This window comes from Pungitius pungitius, chromosome 9 (assembly GCF_949316345.1).
Source record: "Pungitius pungitius chromosome 9, fPunPun2.1, whole genome shotgun sequence".
Lineage (NCBI taxonomy): Eukaryota > Metazoa > Chordata > Actinopteri > Perciformes > Gasterosteidae > Pungitius > Pungitius pungitius.
Genome location: NC_084908.1, coordinates 14343495 through 14359939, shown reverse-complemented (window position 1 = coordinate 14359939; position 16445 = coordinate 14343495). Strand labels below are relative to the sequence as shown.

The 16445-nt window shown below is 41.6% G+C and overlaps 1 protein-coding gene across 2 annotated transcripts; it reads right to left on the bottom strand.

Annotated features, from left to right (window-relative positions):
• Positions 1–229: 229 nt before the first annotated feature.
• usp53b (ubiquitin specific peptidase 53b) lies at positions 230–15885 on the bottom strand. 2 transcript variants are annotated; one of them, XM_037473011.2, is made up of 17 exons: positions 15357–15885; positions 13877–14073; positions 13305–13465; positions 13110–13202; positions 12864–12998; positions 12409–12522; positions 12106–12188; positions 11461–11566; positions 10193–10339; positions 9768–9917; positions 9513–9681; positions 7237–7359; positions 6378–7116; positions 5637–5698; positions 4331–4409; positions 3459–4240; positions 230–2997 (listed from the first exon to the last, which is right to left on the bottom strand). In XM_037473011.2, the coding sequence occupies exons 2-17, from the start codon at positions 13968–13970 to the stop codon at positions 2921–2923; spliced, it is 3114 nt and encodes a 1037-aa protein (XP_037328908.2). In that variant the 5' UTR covers positions 13971–14073; positions 15357–15885; the 3' UTR covers positions 230–2920. The 2 variants fall into 2 exon arrangements, with proteins under 2 accessions (XP_037328908.2, XP_037328910.2); XM_037473013.2 differs by lacking the exon at positions 7237–7359.
• Between the last annotated feature and the right edge of the window lie 560 nt (positions 15886–16445).

The window sequence follows — 16445 nt, the reverse complement described above, 5'->3', positions numbered from 1 at the left end:
GGGACATTCACTACAGTATTCAGTTTTATTAGGTACAAATTCCCAAAATGTTATACTATAAGTTAATTTACTCAGTTACACATATTCTGATTCTTAAGTCCCTGCAGAAATCAAACAATTGTTGCTTTTATGATGGTACCAAGATTTCTCAAACTAACTTTTTTGGGGCGTGTCATTTTCAAGTAAAAAAAAAAAAACATAAGCAGTGAGAGGACTAATTTGAGAGTGATACAATAATTTAAACTTTATTCAACAATAAATAAAAATAAATATAGATTATCTACAAAAATATTTGATATGTTTCTTTAAATTGGTCTGTACTTGCACAAGTCATGAAGCATTCACTGAAGCACCAATAACTCAATTCAACGGTAATGTCAGGTGAAATCCTAACCACACACAGAGGTATGACAAGAGGATTCAGGGCGGCGTTCAGCTCCAACACATCAGCCCATATCAGCCCGATCAAATGAGATAACAAAACGGGGATAGTTCCCCTTCGTTCTTGGGTGTTGATGCAATACAGTGTAATTAGGTCCTGTGGCGGCGTACATATCACAAGATAAAAGATATGGATTGATGAAATGCCAAACGTGACCTCCTGTGACACAGGACATGAAGCCCTTTTGTCAAACAGGCCCCCTTGAGAATATAAAGCATTTCTTCAGCTGAAGACTTTGGCTCATCGGTGCAATAGGAAACCCATGGATCGGCTCCTTTCCCCAAAACTCACATGCAAACAGACACACAGGCATGCATCACCCAACTCAATCCTTCAGTTATTACAAATTAAGGCTCTTTCAAAGATGCACTTGCCATTCAAGCACAGATCTTCCCATTTTGACATTAAAACTATGAAAGTCAAACTTTTGTGCAGCTGCATGCAGACCTTGCTGCTACTGTTGTAACTTCCAAGTCTCAAAGGGCTTTTAACAATATCGTAATTGGCACAAACCCATCCCCTGAAACTTCAACGCACCCCCACACACACACAGTAGAAAGGTGCGAGTCAGAGTGTCAATAGATATTTCTCTACTAGCGTTGCATATTTAAAAGGTTTTGCATGACGTCCTACATCCCCTGCATTCATCTCCTTTATTCCCCCTAATGTGGTTTAACTCACAAATAACTTGTCCCACTAAAAAATGTTAAGGCACTATTGATACAACCAAAGACACCAAAATCAGAATGTAAGTTACAACTTAAGTGAAAACAGTCGCTCTTATTACAGACGAAGAAAGAAACATGATAAATATTGTAAATAAATGGTATATCCATTAGTCACATAAGAAAGCACAAAAAACATAGTGAGACAACATTTAGTTCAATCTGGTTGATTCTCCTGAACTCTATCTTATCCAGTAGTTTAAAAATGTCTTTATCCTTTGAATATCTTAGATATGTCAAAATAATCATAGTCATTTTAACTACAATGGCACATCTTGTGTGAACGCAACCTTTGATGACGTACTTGTCATATCATGGAAAGTAAATACAACACGCACAAACACAGGAGATTAGGTGAGGAGTTTATCTAGCTGAGAAACATTAATTTAGATTAATGTGGGTAGACTGAAAATGTTTGTTAAGACTTGGCAGTCTAGTGAAAATCAATATAAATATTCAATTGAACACTGATTTCTATGTGTTTTCCCGGAATGTTGACTGTACAGAAAATAACAAAGCTTACAAATTAACTGCAAATTTAATTCCATTAAGTCAAACCCAATAGAAGTTATGTTTGTTGGATTCAAAGTCCAGGACTATCATGCTCATGCGTATGCTGTACACACATTTTGAAAAGGCCACATGCAGGCTGTACAACATTAATCTAAGAGACAAAAATATTGTTTTGTGATGTACGCTCAATATCAAATAGGCATTATATTGGCATCATTATGAAAATACCTGCAAAAATTTTAATCAATCAATCGACTTCAAAAGGAAGACTGGAAAGAATACAATTGGACAACAGAAAAAAAAGAACACAATCCAAGGTAGAATGCACAGGGAGACATGGTCGTACGGTATATGATGACCTACTGCATAACATGAGGGCTACTCCAACTACACAACATCACAGTCAAATGGAAGGCTTGCAGACTGCCAAGAACTGTACGGTCATGCTAAATAACATTTGGGAGAAATATCTTTCCATATCAATGAATAATGGCAGAATAATCTTTGCCATCAGACGGTTACAGATAGGTTGTCGCGTACCACGCAGCCCACAGTCATTCATTAACACAGAAACATTGTAAAATAACTGATAAAATAAAATAGAAATTTAAGTGTTGCAATATCTGTTGGCCTCAAGCTGTCAATGTGCATTGGTTTTGAAGATGGCCAGATGTTACTATCACTACTGTAAATAACATGCTGCTTTTCATTTTGTGGTGTAGAATGACATCATGTTGTGTATCTTAAATAGTATTTTAAATATATATTTTCAACGGACTGAACAGTGATTTGCCCTCAGTTTTCCTTCATCTTTGTAAGATTACGGTGCAGTTTGTCTCCCGTACCTCACTTCAAATATGTTGGTAAGTCTACAATTCTGTAGCACTTCTGCATAACTACTGCATAAAATACAAAAAATACACATTTAAACTTGACATACGTTGGTTAAAAAGAATATTAAAGAATCAAGAACAGTCGGTCTAGATTTTGGTTGAACTAAATAGTCTTGCAGCAATACTGTGGTAGACAGTGGAAGACAGTACAGTATGCTAGTAGTTAATCTGCTTTAGATACGCAACAGCATTGAGAAATAATAGGTTTTACTTATGTGACAAGCTTGCATAAATAAATGACACTCGATTTGTAGATTCTTCAAGACATGTTTTCATTCTGTAAACTCTTTGGCATCCAGTTTGTACTCTGACCACGTTCCACGTAAACCAACCTTGCCAAGAAACACTCATAAAAAACCACGTTCATCCAGTCCTTTGGCTGTCACTGGGTTCCATTTTGCAGTGGTTTTATTGCTACTATGGCCTGTAAAGAAAAAGAGCCTTGTTTAAATGATATTTAATGATTTATATGTACATTTACATCACTTCAAAGAAGAAAAGTGAATACTATAATACATATAATTTGTCTTTTTAGAGAACCGTCAGGTAGATGTGGGAATAAAATCTCCCGTGCATCATTTTATATTGTGGTTTTTATATGTTAGTAAATTGTGTTGAGAATTCATTGAGAAACTGTAATAGATTCAAAATAAAAAAAATAAAAACAAGGTACATTGATGCGGATAGACCTGTTGAGTTACAACATTGTCCTCAATGGCCCAAGTGACCAGATATCATAGAATAGCTGCTACAGCTAAATATATATATATATATATATATATATATATATATGTATATCTCTATATCTATATATAAATGGGTATATTCAGTGTGTTGTGAGAATGGTCAGCCCTACACTCAGGGTTGCATATCAGAGAGGCTTACTTGTTTCAGGTCTGGCTTTTGGCCGATCTTGTGAGTATGTGTCAGTGGGGAGTGTGTGGCCGGTATCTCGGCGCTCGGCCACGACCACGCTCCGCGGCACCGAGGCCGAGAGGACAAGAGGCCTCTGGTTGTGGTACTTGAGGCGGTACGTTTCCGTCATGCAATTATCCACAGTGAAGTACGTCGTCAGAGAAACCCCTTGAGCCGGCGCCGCTCGTTCCGCCCTGCATCCGGCCGATCTTTCCTCGCTCTCACACGACGACGGCGTACTCCTCCCCGGGTCGGAGCCCGACTTTGAACTGGCGTCCGAGAAGGTCCTGAGGCCCGAAATGTCGGGCCTCCTGTGAGGACAAGCGCAGGGCGCGGGCGGAAGGCGGGGACTCGGCGGAGGGGGTTCCTGCAGCGTCCTCGGACGCGGCGCCGAGTGGCCGGTTTCGGCCGCGTGAGGAGCGGCGCGCTGGGCGGGCCGCAGGAGGGGCGACCCCGCGGCGCCGGGCGGACGCTGGCCGTTCGGTGGGAGCGCTTCTGAGGGCGGGGTCACGCCAGGGCGCTGCAGCCCGTTGGCGCCGGTGTTCTCTCCGTCCTCGGGCTCGGAGAGAGCGAGATCGTCGGAGCTGTTCCATTCGGAGCTGCTGGTTTTCGCGATGTGCCTCGGGGCTGCACTTTCCCCCGCGTGCCCTTTGCAGTTGGTCTGCTCGCTCGGCCTGTTTTCTGAAGCAGCCGACTCCCTCTCTGAGGATACTGCTTTTCTGGAGGTGCCGGAGGTGTACTTTGATTTCCGTCTGAAAGAAAGAATGACAGAAATGATAATTCAATATGATGGGAAACAAACAGGACAAGTTATTTTTGCAGTTTTGAATAAAGGGCACTACCTCGCACTTGGACTGCACTTTAGATGTGGATGTGGAACTTGGTCATGGTTCTTTCCCTGAGGTTTGGGTTGATGTTTACCTAAAACAGATAGAAACACAGCTGATCAAAACAGAGTGCCAGAGGACGAAAAAGAATAAACATAAAGATAGATTGTTCAACTAAAGCCATTACACTATCGACATACTGGGGAGTATAATTACTAATACAGTTTTACATACTGTAAAATATTAGAAGATCGCAAAATAGGAATATAGAAAATCTTCTAAACTACGACAGGAAATGTTTGGAACACAACAACTAAAAAAGACATTTGGCATGACACAACATGGAGAAGATTATAGAGGAGATTAGAGTGGAACAATAATAGATTTCAGTGCAATGACGGATATTCATGACTCATGATTTATGAGGCAAAGTGGAGACAAAATCCTCTACATGTAATACTATGAAACCAATGTCCTCTCTGGGCAGCAGATGGCGGCAGAAGAGTTTGGTTCACAATGGACTTTCTCACAGCTGGAGGACCCAGCCAGCGAGCTCAGTCAGCATGGCGCTGAATTCCTTCCCTTTAAAAATAGATCTCTCATTTTTTTTTTCTTTGCTGTTGCCCCCGAGAGGCCCATGCAAGGATAACAGCTTTAGCTGTCTGTTGGAAAACACACTGGCTCTAGTCGCACGTAGCCTGGGTAAAGTAGTGCAGCACACTAAAACAACTGCATAAAAAAGACAGACATTTATGACAATACCGACAGCCACGTCCAGCTGTGCAATCTGAATTATGTTTGTGGGATTATCATCAGATTAATGCAAGCGCAGGGCTGACTGGGCGAAGAGGTGATGAAGCCAATCCAAGCTCAGAAATCAATCTTCAATTACTCTCACCTCGAGCAGCTCACACTACATCTGTTAGACTAACACAAATATAGAGATAGAACAAAGGTAACAACCTTTTGTCCTCTGTTTGAAATCCAGCAATGAAGGGTGTGCATGTATGCCAAACTCATTTTCCACTGACCGAACCATCGTACCTTGTATTTACAAATCTGATCTACTCATGATTCTTAATTTATCTGTTAATCTTTCATTGAAAGCATTGCAGATTAGATTTGACACGTGCTAATTTTATTTAATGCTGTTACCTTGTGTGGATTTTTAACCCATGGTACTATATTTCGTTGTTGATGTGAATGTGTTGTCATGGCTCGAATATTATTTAACAAAATGGTCATGTTTAGACGTTATATTTTACCAACGTATTACAGTCTAAATATTCAAAAAGGAAGCCCTTGAGGTCTTGGCACTTACCATTGTGTGAAGGTGAGGAGGTTGTACTCGATTTGGCATCGCCTCCCTTTTGGTGCAGCTGACTGAAAAAAAACAATCAATCCTGTTTTCATGATATGTCAATATTTTTGCGAAAAGCAGTAAGAACAGCAAGTAACAATCAAATGGTCTCATGGTCATTCAAACCAAATATAAGGGGAAAAACTGACATTCAACCACCTGAGAAAAGGTTGAACAGAATGTGGTCTTTCAATATTTAACATATTTTAATGGGGTGGAGCCTAATTACTTATTGTGAAATATATATATTCAAATTAATTTCCACATTTTTTCAACAAATTATTAAGGCAACTCATGGGCCTTTATGAACACTGAGACACAAAACTATCTGGTTATTTCATGTATTCTATTATCGAATTACCATGAATAAGCTTTATCAAATTTTGCTTCATCAATACATATAAAGCGTATAATTATCTTCAAATAGAGTTGAGAAATGCTCCCATAAAACATGCGCATTACAAAGTCATCTTTTAATGGCCAATGTGAACAGGAGGAAATATCACAACAATATAACCCAGTCATACATGTGCACCTGTTTTAAGACAGACTTGAAAAATATTCAACCTGTCCTTTAAATCCACACACCTCACCTGTGGGTATTCACATAATCCCGTACATACTTATTTAGTGAGTGATTAAGATGCCTCGTAAAGTTCCAACTTCTTGAATGTGTGACCCCCATCCAACAAGGTTTCTTACCTGTGCAGCTGTGCCTCCGCTGTGGATCGCTGGTCTTTGACGACGAAGCCGTCGACGCCGGGGGAGTCCGGATTGGTGGAGCCGCTGCTGAGTCTGTCGCTGCTCTCGTAGCCGGACTCCGTCCTTTGGATGGTCCAGGTGTCGCTCCGCAGCAGTGTCTTGGGGCCTCCCTTGAGTCTGCCGCCCCTCGGCTGGCCGGCCCTGCTCTCCGACTCCACGGAGCTGTGGCTCTCGGTCTCGTGCCGCTGCTCGTCCTCGTAGATCGTCATCAAACACTTCTGCCTCCTGTCCTCTCTGGCCCGCGCGTATTCCCGCTCGCGCTCTCCTCGGCCTTGCTCGCCGTGTGCTCGTTCCTGCGACGAAGGCCTGCCGTGCCGGGGGCTGTCGTGTTGCTGCTGCTGCTGGCGACGCTGCTCCAGTTCATTCAGAACCGTGTCCACGTTCAGCACCTCCCGAATGGGTCTCCAGGTGGACTTGGACTTGTTACGGCTTTCTTCGCTTCCACTTTTTTCCCATTGCTCCCGGCAGCCGTCCTGCTCGGGGCGGCGACTCGGTGAGGTGTTGTTCCTCCGGCCGTGGCCGCCGCCCTGCGTGCTGGTGGACTGGCCGCGTGGCTCCTGGGATCCTCTGCTTGAATGGTTTGATGACTTCTCAGTGCGCGGATGGGTTTTTAGTTTGTGGTCCACAGGAGTCCTTGGACCATTCTCTGGAGGTGATGAAGATCTTGCATGTGCCATTTCTAGAGAGAGGGAACACAGATTATACGTATTATGTACGTTTATTTTCTACAATGGCTTGCCCTGTATACCTTTTGCTCTCTAGCGTCAGTGTTCCCTATGATGCAAACACAATGCTCTACCTTTGTGTTGTGATTGGTCCTTTTTCCGATGCCCACGACCCTTTTTTGACGTTTCACTCGGCCTCTGCAAATTCTCCAAGAAAGGTTCCTGGAATTTGTTAGGATTGCCAGGGGGAGGTTTCACTGAGGAAAATAAATTTTGAAATAGCATGTTTTTTTTTTACCTTTCATTTGTTTAGACCCTTTCTGATTGTCACTGAAGATATCAGTGAACCACATAGTAAACAAATTGCTTTTTGGACTTAAATTCCCTTCCCTACTTTATTATGCTGACACATTTGCCAACGCTGTGAACTGCTTCCATATGTGTTTGAAAGTCGTCACATTTACAGCCGTCTTTCACGCTTACGTCTCCTGCTTTCTGAATGCTTTGTTTCCTTATTGTAGTGTTTTTACCCAACTGACACTTTACTGACAACTGACGCTCCATATTATTGTGAGGATCCACAGTAAAACACAATAGAACCTACAGGTATAATGAATCCTCTCTGAAACACGAGGCAGTGTAATGCTGTGTGCATGACTGCTGGATCGCACAGCAGTGGTGAGTAACAGCACTGATGAAGATGAGGTATTATGGATGTCCAGATTTGGTCATGAAGCCTAATGTAATATTTGGGCTGTTCCACTGATCCACTGATACTAGTGTCAGACGGAGTAGCGTCCTCTTTCAATATAGGGTCACAATGAACACCAGTTGTATTTGTTGGTAGTAGTTGAAAGAGACTATGTATGACACTATGTAGAGAAGGGAAAATGAACTGTAAATTATTAATTAACTTCAATACAAACCAAGTAAAGCAAATCATACAATCAACATGTATATATATATATATACATACATGTATTTAGACCGAGCCACGTCTCTCTCTAAAACAAAAAGCAATCACTTACGCTCATTTTCATAAAAAGAAGAATCCAGTCCCATACCAGTCAAAGTGTTTGGGCTCCACACTAAAGCAAAACAATCCCTCCAAACAGACACGGCGCCATTGCCAAAAAAACAAACAGCAGATGATTTAATGGAGGCAAACATGGGAAATGTCTGGGGGAGGAGTGAGAGCCGTGGAGCGGGAACAGCAGTGCGCTTGGTTACAGGAGCAGGGATTAGGGAGCGAGGCGTGGGTGGTAATCTGCGTGCAATTGAGGCATCATCCTCATGTCAAGTTCAAGCCGGCACACGGGGAAGGACACTCAGTGAGGCGGCCCTACAGTTTTCTTCCGATGCCGATGCAAACCATAACTGTTCATTTACGGAGTGAAATGTTTATTCCCATTGGTGCCGTCTATTTGAGGTATCACTTTTGTTGATTAAAATTGTCCAGAGGATCAAAAAGACCGAGATTTATGGACATTAAATAATTAGATAAATGTACATGTATTTGCATGATAATCCCCATCATAAACTTGTATTTAATATATCTATATATTTTATCCCAGTCAATACTAAATACATTATAAAAACACTGCTGGCTGGTAGCAACTACCCCCCTATTATTTAGAACAGAAATAATTGAATATATGTCAGCGGAAAGTTTAGTTAGATAACTAATATAATCATGCATATAACAGATGTATGGAGTGCATTGCATATAAACTATATGAGGCTCTATCACCGTAAAAGAATATGCACATGTTTTTAAGACTGCCAGTTGACGACTGGTTAGAGTAGCAGAGTAATATGTATTCCAAAGTGGTCAAAGTATACAAAGTTACCAATAACAAGGGCCTTACCTCCCATGTAAATACAAATACCATTTCAATCACAGGCGAATAGCCATCCCCTTGAATAAAAACATCTTGATGAAAAAATAAGTTTTCCGCGACGGTACAGTTTGGTACGCATACTAATTAAAACTAACTAATTAACCCCCGAGTGCTTGACTCCTTGATTGTCAAATAAACAGTCGACAAACATCAGTGAGGGATGCATTCACTTTTCTGGCAAATGATTCTGGTCTAAGTAGGATTATCCGTGACGAGGACACCGTGTCACGCATTTCTGCTCGACATGGTGTCCTCGTCCTAAAATACAATTATAAATAAATCAATGAGCCAAAGTGCATTTTGAGTGTATTATTGCACTTTTACCATTATAAGTCTCCAAAGTTAGTAGTAGAAGAGAACCGCTGAATCTATGCGTCACAGTGTTACAATATTAAAGGTTTGTGAAGTCACTCTATCTAAATAATGGTGTGTTTTTTGTCTAAATGCACACATTTTGATTGTCTGAGGTGCCAGGGTTAGCTGGGTTTATAACTGTAAGATTGTGTTACCTGTCAGGTCACCATTCATTTGGGCTTTGTAGCGAGGCCACATGGTGGTTTGTCTTGGTGCATCTTCGTTAGACACTGGCGATCCCTCGGGGTTGGTGTAAAATAGAAGGAGCGGCTGGTAATGCCCCCTGACACATTTAGAAGCAACATCTTTCCATTTGGATCCAATCTTGGGGGGGAAAAAAGAGGAAAGTGTGGCGTAAGAGCCCGTAACAGTAACAGGGATAAAGTAGAAAGTAGCACAGAGAGCCTAACCTCCTTTACAGTAGCATCATCAAAAAACATCCATTTTGAAGATTTGGTGTGATAGGCAAAGGCTGAGTAGTGTTTACTCGAAAAACAGATCATCCCCACCAGATGAAGCTCACTCCGTTTGGCATTTTCATCCGTGACACGGTTGAAAAGCTGAAATACAGCAAATTGAGACAAGTTTGATCTCCACGTGTTGCTCTTTAGCGGATGCAAAATCCTATGAGAATAAAACCGACGCGGCCGTTTTTGATACTGACGTCTGGTTGTTTATCAAACATTACAACACAGTGACAGTGAAAACACAGTTTTCTTCTAGTAAATGAACAATTCTTGTGCAAAAAAAGGATTCACATCAAAATGAACAAATATCTGTATAATGTGTGTAGTTCAGTGATTTGTCATGTCATTAAGTGGGCTTCATGTCTTACCCCACACAGGTTCAAACGTGGGCCAAGTGCCCGAATGACATCGTCTGTGAGATCAGACTGCTCAGCATCCCAAACAAATCCAATAGTGACAATCTCTGGACAGTTCAGGAGCACACGGCGGATCTTGATACTTTGACCACAGTTGCTCTGCAAAATATGAAGAAAAAAAAAAACGGTCCATAATAATATCAACACATAAACAAGGAAACATTGAATAGTCCAGGATCTTTATGCTGTGCACAGGTAGACATTAGTCCACTATATCTTTATGTAACAAATATTAGTTTTCTGCTGAATTAATGCTATAATGTATTACACATTACACAAAGCAGTTTTTCTTCTTCTTTCTTGACAAAGAGCACGTAACACTTGGCACAATTAAATAAAAACTGACGGGCTTCGTAATTCTGAAAAAAATTTATCAGACTCTTAGATGAGTGGCTGAAAAGTTTGTTAGCTAACAAGATGCAAAAATATTATTTCAATAATACATAGACAAGAAAAGGCTCACGTTAATGTTAAATAGAGCTTTACTCAAACTAAATATAGTAATGTAACACATCACACAGGAATCAGACTAGCCAGACATAAACCAGTCAATTTGACAAGATAGAGATCTAAATTTGTGCTGCGAGTAAATGCAAAATGCATCTTTCGTTTTTTAATTCTCAGCAAAAAAATACATCTAAAAATGTCAGAGTGATAGGTCGTGGTCTCTGTATCTCTGTCTCAAACCCACACACTGAAGAAAAACTTCTGACTTCAATCACTTCAAAATGTCATTCACGGGCTGCTGCGAGATGGGAAAAGTGCCAGACAGCCCGATTATCTGTACGTCAGCATCACCAAGTCAGTACTGAAGCTCGCATTTTCTGGAAGGATCATTGGTTAAGGGAGAAGAGCCCTCAGCTTCTACTGATGCACAGTGAAGAGGAAGACAGCGGTAGGCAAGAACATATGAGAGAAGAGTGGATATACACCCCCTTACTGCTATTTATATCCTAACACTAGTCTGGCACCGTCTCCTTCCGGCCGCAGTGCAGAGTCGCAGCGGAGAGCACAGCATGTCCTCTACTTACTTTGTGACCGTGTTACAGTAACAGAAACTAACTGTCCAGCAGAGCAACTAAATTATTTATTAATGCCGGATCAAGTCAGCATTTAGTTTAACTGATTCAGCCGGACGAACGGGGGGGGGGGGGGAAACGTGTCTGTTTTGTTAAGAAAAACATCCCAAAAGCACCGAGAATTAACAATAAGTCACATACGGGGCAGCTCCGTTGGTCGCCTGTGTTGTTTGCCGCTTGCAGCAATTCTCCAAACATGTCCGACCTGAGCCGCTCGTTCTTCCCCAACATGCGATCAACCTGTTGGCTGAGCATAAAAACCGAGACTAACATCAATAGTCTGTTGCAAATATTGTTTTTTGTAATATATTTTTGAATGACTATTTATTGCTTAATCATCATAGTTATCACTTATCACTAAATAGATAGATCATATTGAAAACATAAAAGGTATTGCTATTAACACTCTCCAACAGTGTCAAATGATCACTTAATACCAGTGAATTCAAGCATACAGGGATTTTTTCCCGTGTGAACATTTGCTTTGTTTATCTGATCCGTCCTTCAAAGGGTTGTCAAGGAATTGTGCACATGATGGATAAAGCTTTTAGATTTGAACTGAATGCAGATATAATAGTCAGCCATATAGTGGAGATCTGTTGATAATAATCAACAGTAAGTTTTTGAGTGTAAAAGACAGGAAAGAAATTGATCTAAGATGCTTAAAATTGCAATCATTTTTTTCTTCTAATCTTATTTAATACTATGACATTTAAATCAGGATTAGCACTGGCCTGATTTTTGAATCGCATTTTTTAAAGCCATGGCAGTAAATCAAGCACTCACCATAAAGCTGTGGTTGAGACGTAATGCACAAATTCTGTGAACGGGTGCGGGTCTGAAGATGCACCACAGCAGCGACACACAAACTGCAAAACACAAACGGTGCAGGCTTTTTTTTTACAGATGAATTGTAGGAAAAGACCTGCGTTGGTCCAGTGACGCAGTTAGAGCATCGGTGGGAGTCACACTTTATTGCTAGTATTGTTGTTGAGTACTTATTAGTAGTTATTGTGGCTCTGTAGCTTGTTCACGTCAATAAACAAATCATTCATATGTTTTTTCTTAGAAGGTAAAAACTCAAGTTACCTGCTCATACAGCATCATTGCAAACTTCTGGTGGGTGATGCAGGATTTGGATGAACATGCGTCCGTCGCAGTGTCAGAAACTATGTGTAAGTGAATTCGCTCTAGGATGTTCTCCTGATGTATAAGAAATAGGAGCAGATATAGTGCAAACATTGAATACAAGAAAACCAATGCGACGCAGCACTTTGGCACAGTGTTGCCTTGCAAACTATCAACTGGTCAGTCAAACCTTCTGTGACTAATCTACTGTATGAAATGGGTTTTAGAATATATAAGCACCACAGGGACGGATCAAACACACAAATATCAGCAAGACGGCAAACTTGATCAACTCAATCCGACATACTCTACTTATTTCTCCTTTCATCGTCACAGGGAAGAACATGACATGACATTATCTCATGCGGAGTCACAGGGGGAAGAGAATAAAAGCTAAGGGCATATCACGAACGTACAAAGCACTCGGCAGCATCATCCATCAGGCCCAGTTGGAAGCGTTGCTCATCCTTGAAAGTTTCAGCGAGCGCGTTGCGCAGGCTGTCGGAGGGGAGCACGCGCTCTCTGCTCTGCTGAAACTGGCTGAAGATGCTCTGTGAAGAATTACGATAAGTCGCCGTCATGAAAACTGAGCAGCGTGCAAATCAAACGGAATCAGCATTTTTTTTTTTAAGTGCAGATATTATAACATCATAAGATCAAACCTTCAGAGCGCAGAAGATGCAAGCATCCCCGAGACAGAAGTGACCCGAGAGCTGCCTCAGACTTCTTCTGAAGATGTCCAGCTGCCAAAGCACCTGTGGCAGTTTGACAATAAAAGAAAACCTTAAAACAAGACTTTTTTGGGGGGGGGGTGGGGGGGGGGGGTAATTCCAAGCTGGTGGAAAATGTTTCGTCACCTGTACGGCGCTGTTTAGGAAGCAGCTATTCTGTCCAGGCTCATTAAGCAGGCCTTTGGTGAGCGCGAGCGACAGCATGCTCCCGGGCTGGTAGGATTTCTTCAAGCCTCCACCAGGTTTTTTGAACATCTTCACCCATGCCCTGGAGTTAGAGCCTGCAGCTGATGAAAATAAAGCATCCGATTCTGACATGTATGATATCACTCCTTTTTCCTGAGGGAGTTTACGTCTTTAGTGAAGAGCTAAAAATGAAACACTCACGACTTACATTATGCATTCCCTTTTCATTCCAAGGGCCTTGATTATTTCAATAGGTGATGGTAAAAAGCTAATGGCACCACATGGGTGAAACTATAGGCCTACTATATATTCTGGATCTTGCCCACTCAAAACATACAAAAACGCTAAATGCGATTTTTTTCAATATCCACATTTGTGTACTAATGATTCAAAATGAGATTATTATTGCGTGGCAATTTTTTTAATAGGCAATCCTGGATGGAAAGTTGATCAATCTCAGACACAGCTTTCAATACATGACCGATCCAGATGCCTGACGGCTGGTCGTCTACCTTCTCCAGAGTTGGGGGGAGACTTGCTGCGGCCGGACATGCTGGAAGGCGGCTGCTGGTGGACTGGTCTGGCCACGGGCTCCATCCATTTCATCCCCCCGCCCCTCCGGGGCGGTTTGTCGAAAGCATGCTCGGGATCAGCCACAGCGCAGCGTAACCCATGTGCCACTGGACATTGAATGGCAACTGGACAAGTTCTGAGGACAGGTGAGACGGGAAAAGGAAACCATTCAGATGCTGATGCGGCTTCACGGGGGCAGAATAGTTGAATAGATTAATGCTTAATATCGTGGAGAGGTCATTTCCTGCAGTTGTTTATTTGTTCAGAAACACATAGCAGTTGTGAGCCCATCGGCTCTTGGAGGGACATGCAATATTTTAACACTTTTGAAACTACTTATGACAAAAACTACAATACAAAAGTCATAAGTTATGGACATTCAAATGCCTTAGCTCAGCTTCTTTGTACTTGACCATCCAGCTGCTTGATAAGTGATTGACTTTTGAAAAAAAAGAGTTCTTCTTCTTAATTTACCTCTATTTATAAGAGAAAAATAATATAAGGGATAAAATAACAATTAATTAAAATAATCCCTCCCTAATCGTTTTTACATTATTGTCGTATTTCCATGGTTAAAAAATATTGCATTATTGTTTAAATTCAATTTTGCAAGCATAGTTGACCATTTGACTTTCCTTTGGAATACTTAATTTGTCTTATGGATAACTTTCCATTAAACGCAGATATTGGGAATTAATAATCAACAAAAAAAAACATTTAACTTCAAGCTACAATCTTTAACATGAATGTTTACAAGAGGCTCCCTCCAACCCCACAATGTCAAAACACTGACTGAAGCCTGATATTAGTCTGTTACAAGGTCCCACATGAGACAGCAACTACATTATGGTATTTTTTTTGTCTTGATCTGGTGCTACACATGTATAAGGTTTACACATATCAAATTTGTATTAATTTTCTTGATTAGATGAGAAAGTTAAGCAAACTTCTGTTAGTGTCTTTTGTAAATAGCTAAAATACATATTCTAAAACAAATATTGCAGGCATTTCATTTGGCAAGGGTTTAAAAAAGCATATACATTGCAATGTTTTCACCACGTACATGAATCTTTAAAGCCAACATTTTGCCTCAGTGCACTTCACCAGCGCCACTCAAACATGCGATGCCTGTATAAGGCCTACGAGCTCTGACACAATGCCCACTTTTGAAATATGCTTCTTAAAGAGGACATAAATCCTTCATCCAACGGTATTTCATGACCATACTAAGCTTGCCCTGTGGTTTAAAAAAAAATCCCTGAAGCCCAGCCGTGTGCGAATTCCCACAGTAGGAAACACGCCTGCAAAGCCTCGCGGTCCACTGTGGGAACAGCGCCCGCTGAGCGACAGGAGCGTAAATATGCCGCAACTTGCATACACGCATTGACCAAACCAGAACCAAGTGCTGTGCCGACTCACCTTAAAGGGAAGCTGATGCTCGCCTCTACAATGGCAGCGCGGGGCGGTCCAGCTGGCGGCGATCAAATCCCGACACTCCACTCCACCCGCCCCCCCCGCCGAAATCCTCCGAGTAAAACCGGCCAGAAAACACCGCAGATGCGTCCAGACGCGTGTAATAACGAAAGCGCTGTCTGTCACGGTGCAGCGTTCACGATGCACCCGGCGCGCGCACGAACGACCACGCGAGCCGCTGCGTGCAGCCGCGCAGAGCCGTGCAGGGCAGTGTTATTATTATTATTTTGTTGTTGTTGTTGGTTTAATTGTGCCTTCGTTCTGTTGCAAAGTGTTGCAGCGATGGCCCGCGCGTGTGTCCGCATGTCCGATCGCGGATTAGTGATGTTTTGAGAGACTTGCGAGGTTGAACTCCGCCCCTAGTGCAGCCTCCAGTGCACTGCTGCTGTATTGCAATCTTCAAATCCCTGCACGGCGAACTATGTGCTGGCGGAAGGTCAGACTTCCAACTTGTCATGATGATGATGAGAAAAGACATCACATGACTGCACTGGTTTCATAATCATGCAGCACTGTGGGGACTAAACCCTGTGCGTATTTATTTATTTATATTGGAAATGCGCTTAAATGTCAAACAGCTGAACAGGATAGTGTTTTATATTATGATTTGAAGTGAAATGCTAAAAATCCTTTTGGGAATATTAAACAGGCATCTTCTATTTCAGCGACGGTTTATTATCATTTCCATACGGGTTCTTATTTATATTGAACGCTACATACTGAACTAATATATAAATATATCTATATTATATAAAGTGCAGTGTGGACAATGTGCAGTATTTGAGGGAGATACAGTCTGACTGTACGTGGATGTCTCTGATCCTTTTTGTGGCTCCAGCAATAGCACTGACACCTCCCTTGAGACACATGAAGTGTTTTTGGTGTTATTTATTTTAGGCTTTATATTTCACCTGCTGAATGTTGCACAGCTGAGCTCTGTTCAGATGAGCTGTCAAACTGTTCTTTAGTTTATTTTTGGCGTTATCTTTTTATTATTATCTGTTTGTTCTTTCTTGTTTTCAGTTTGCAGGGTGT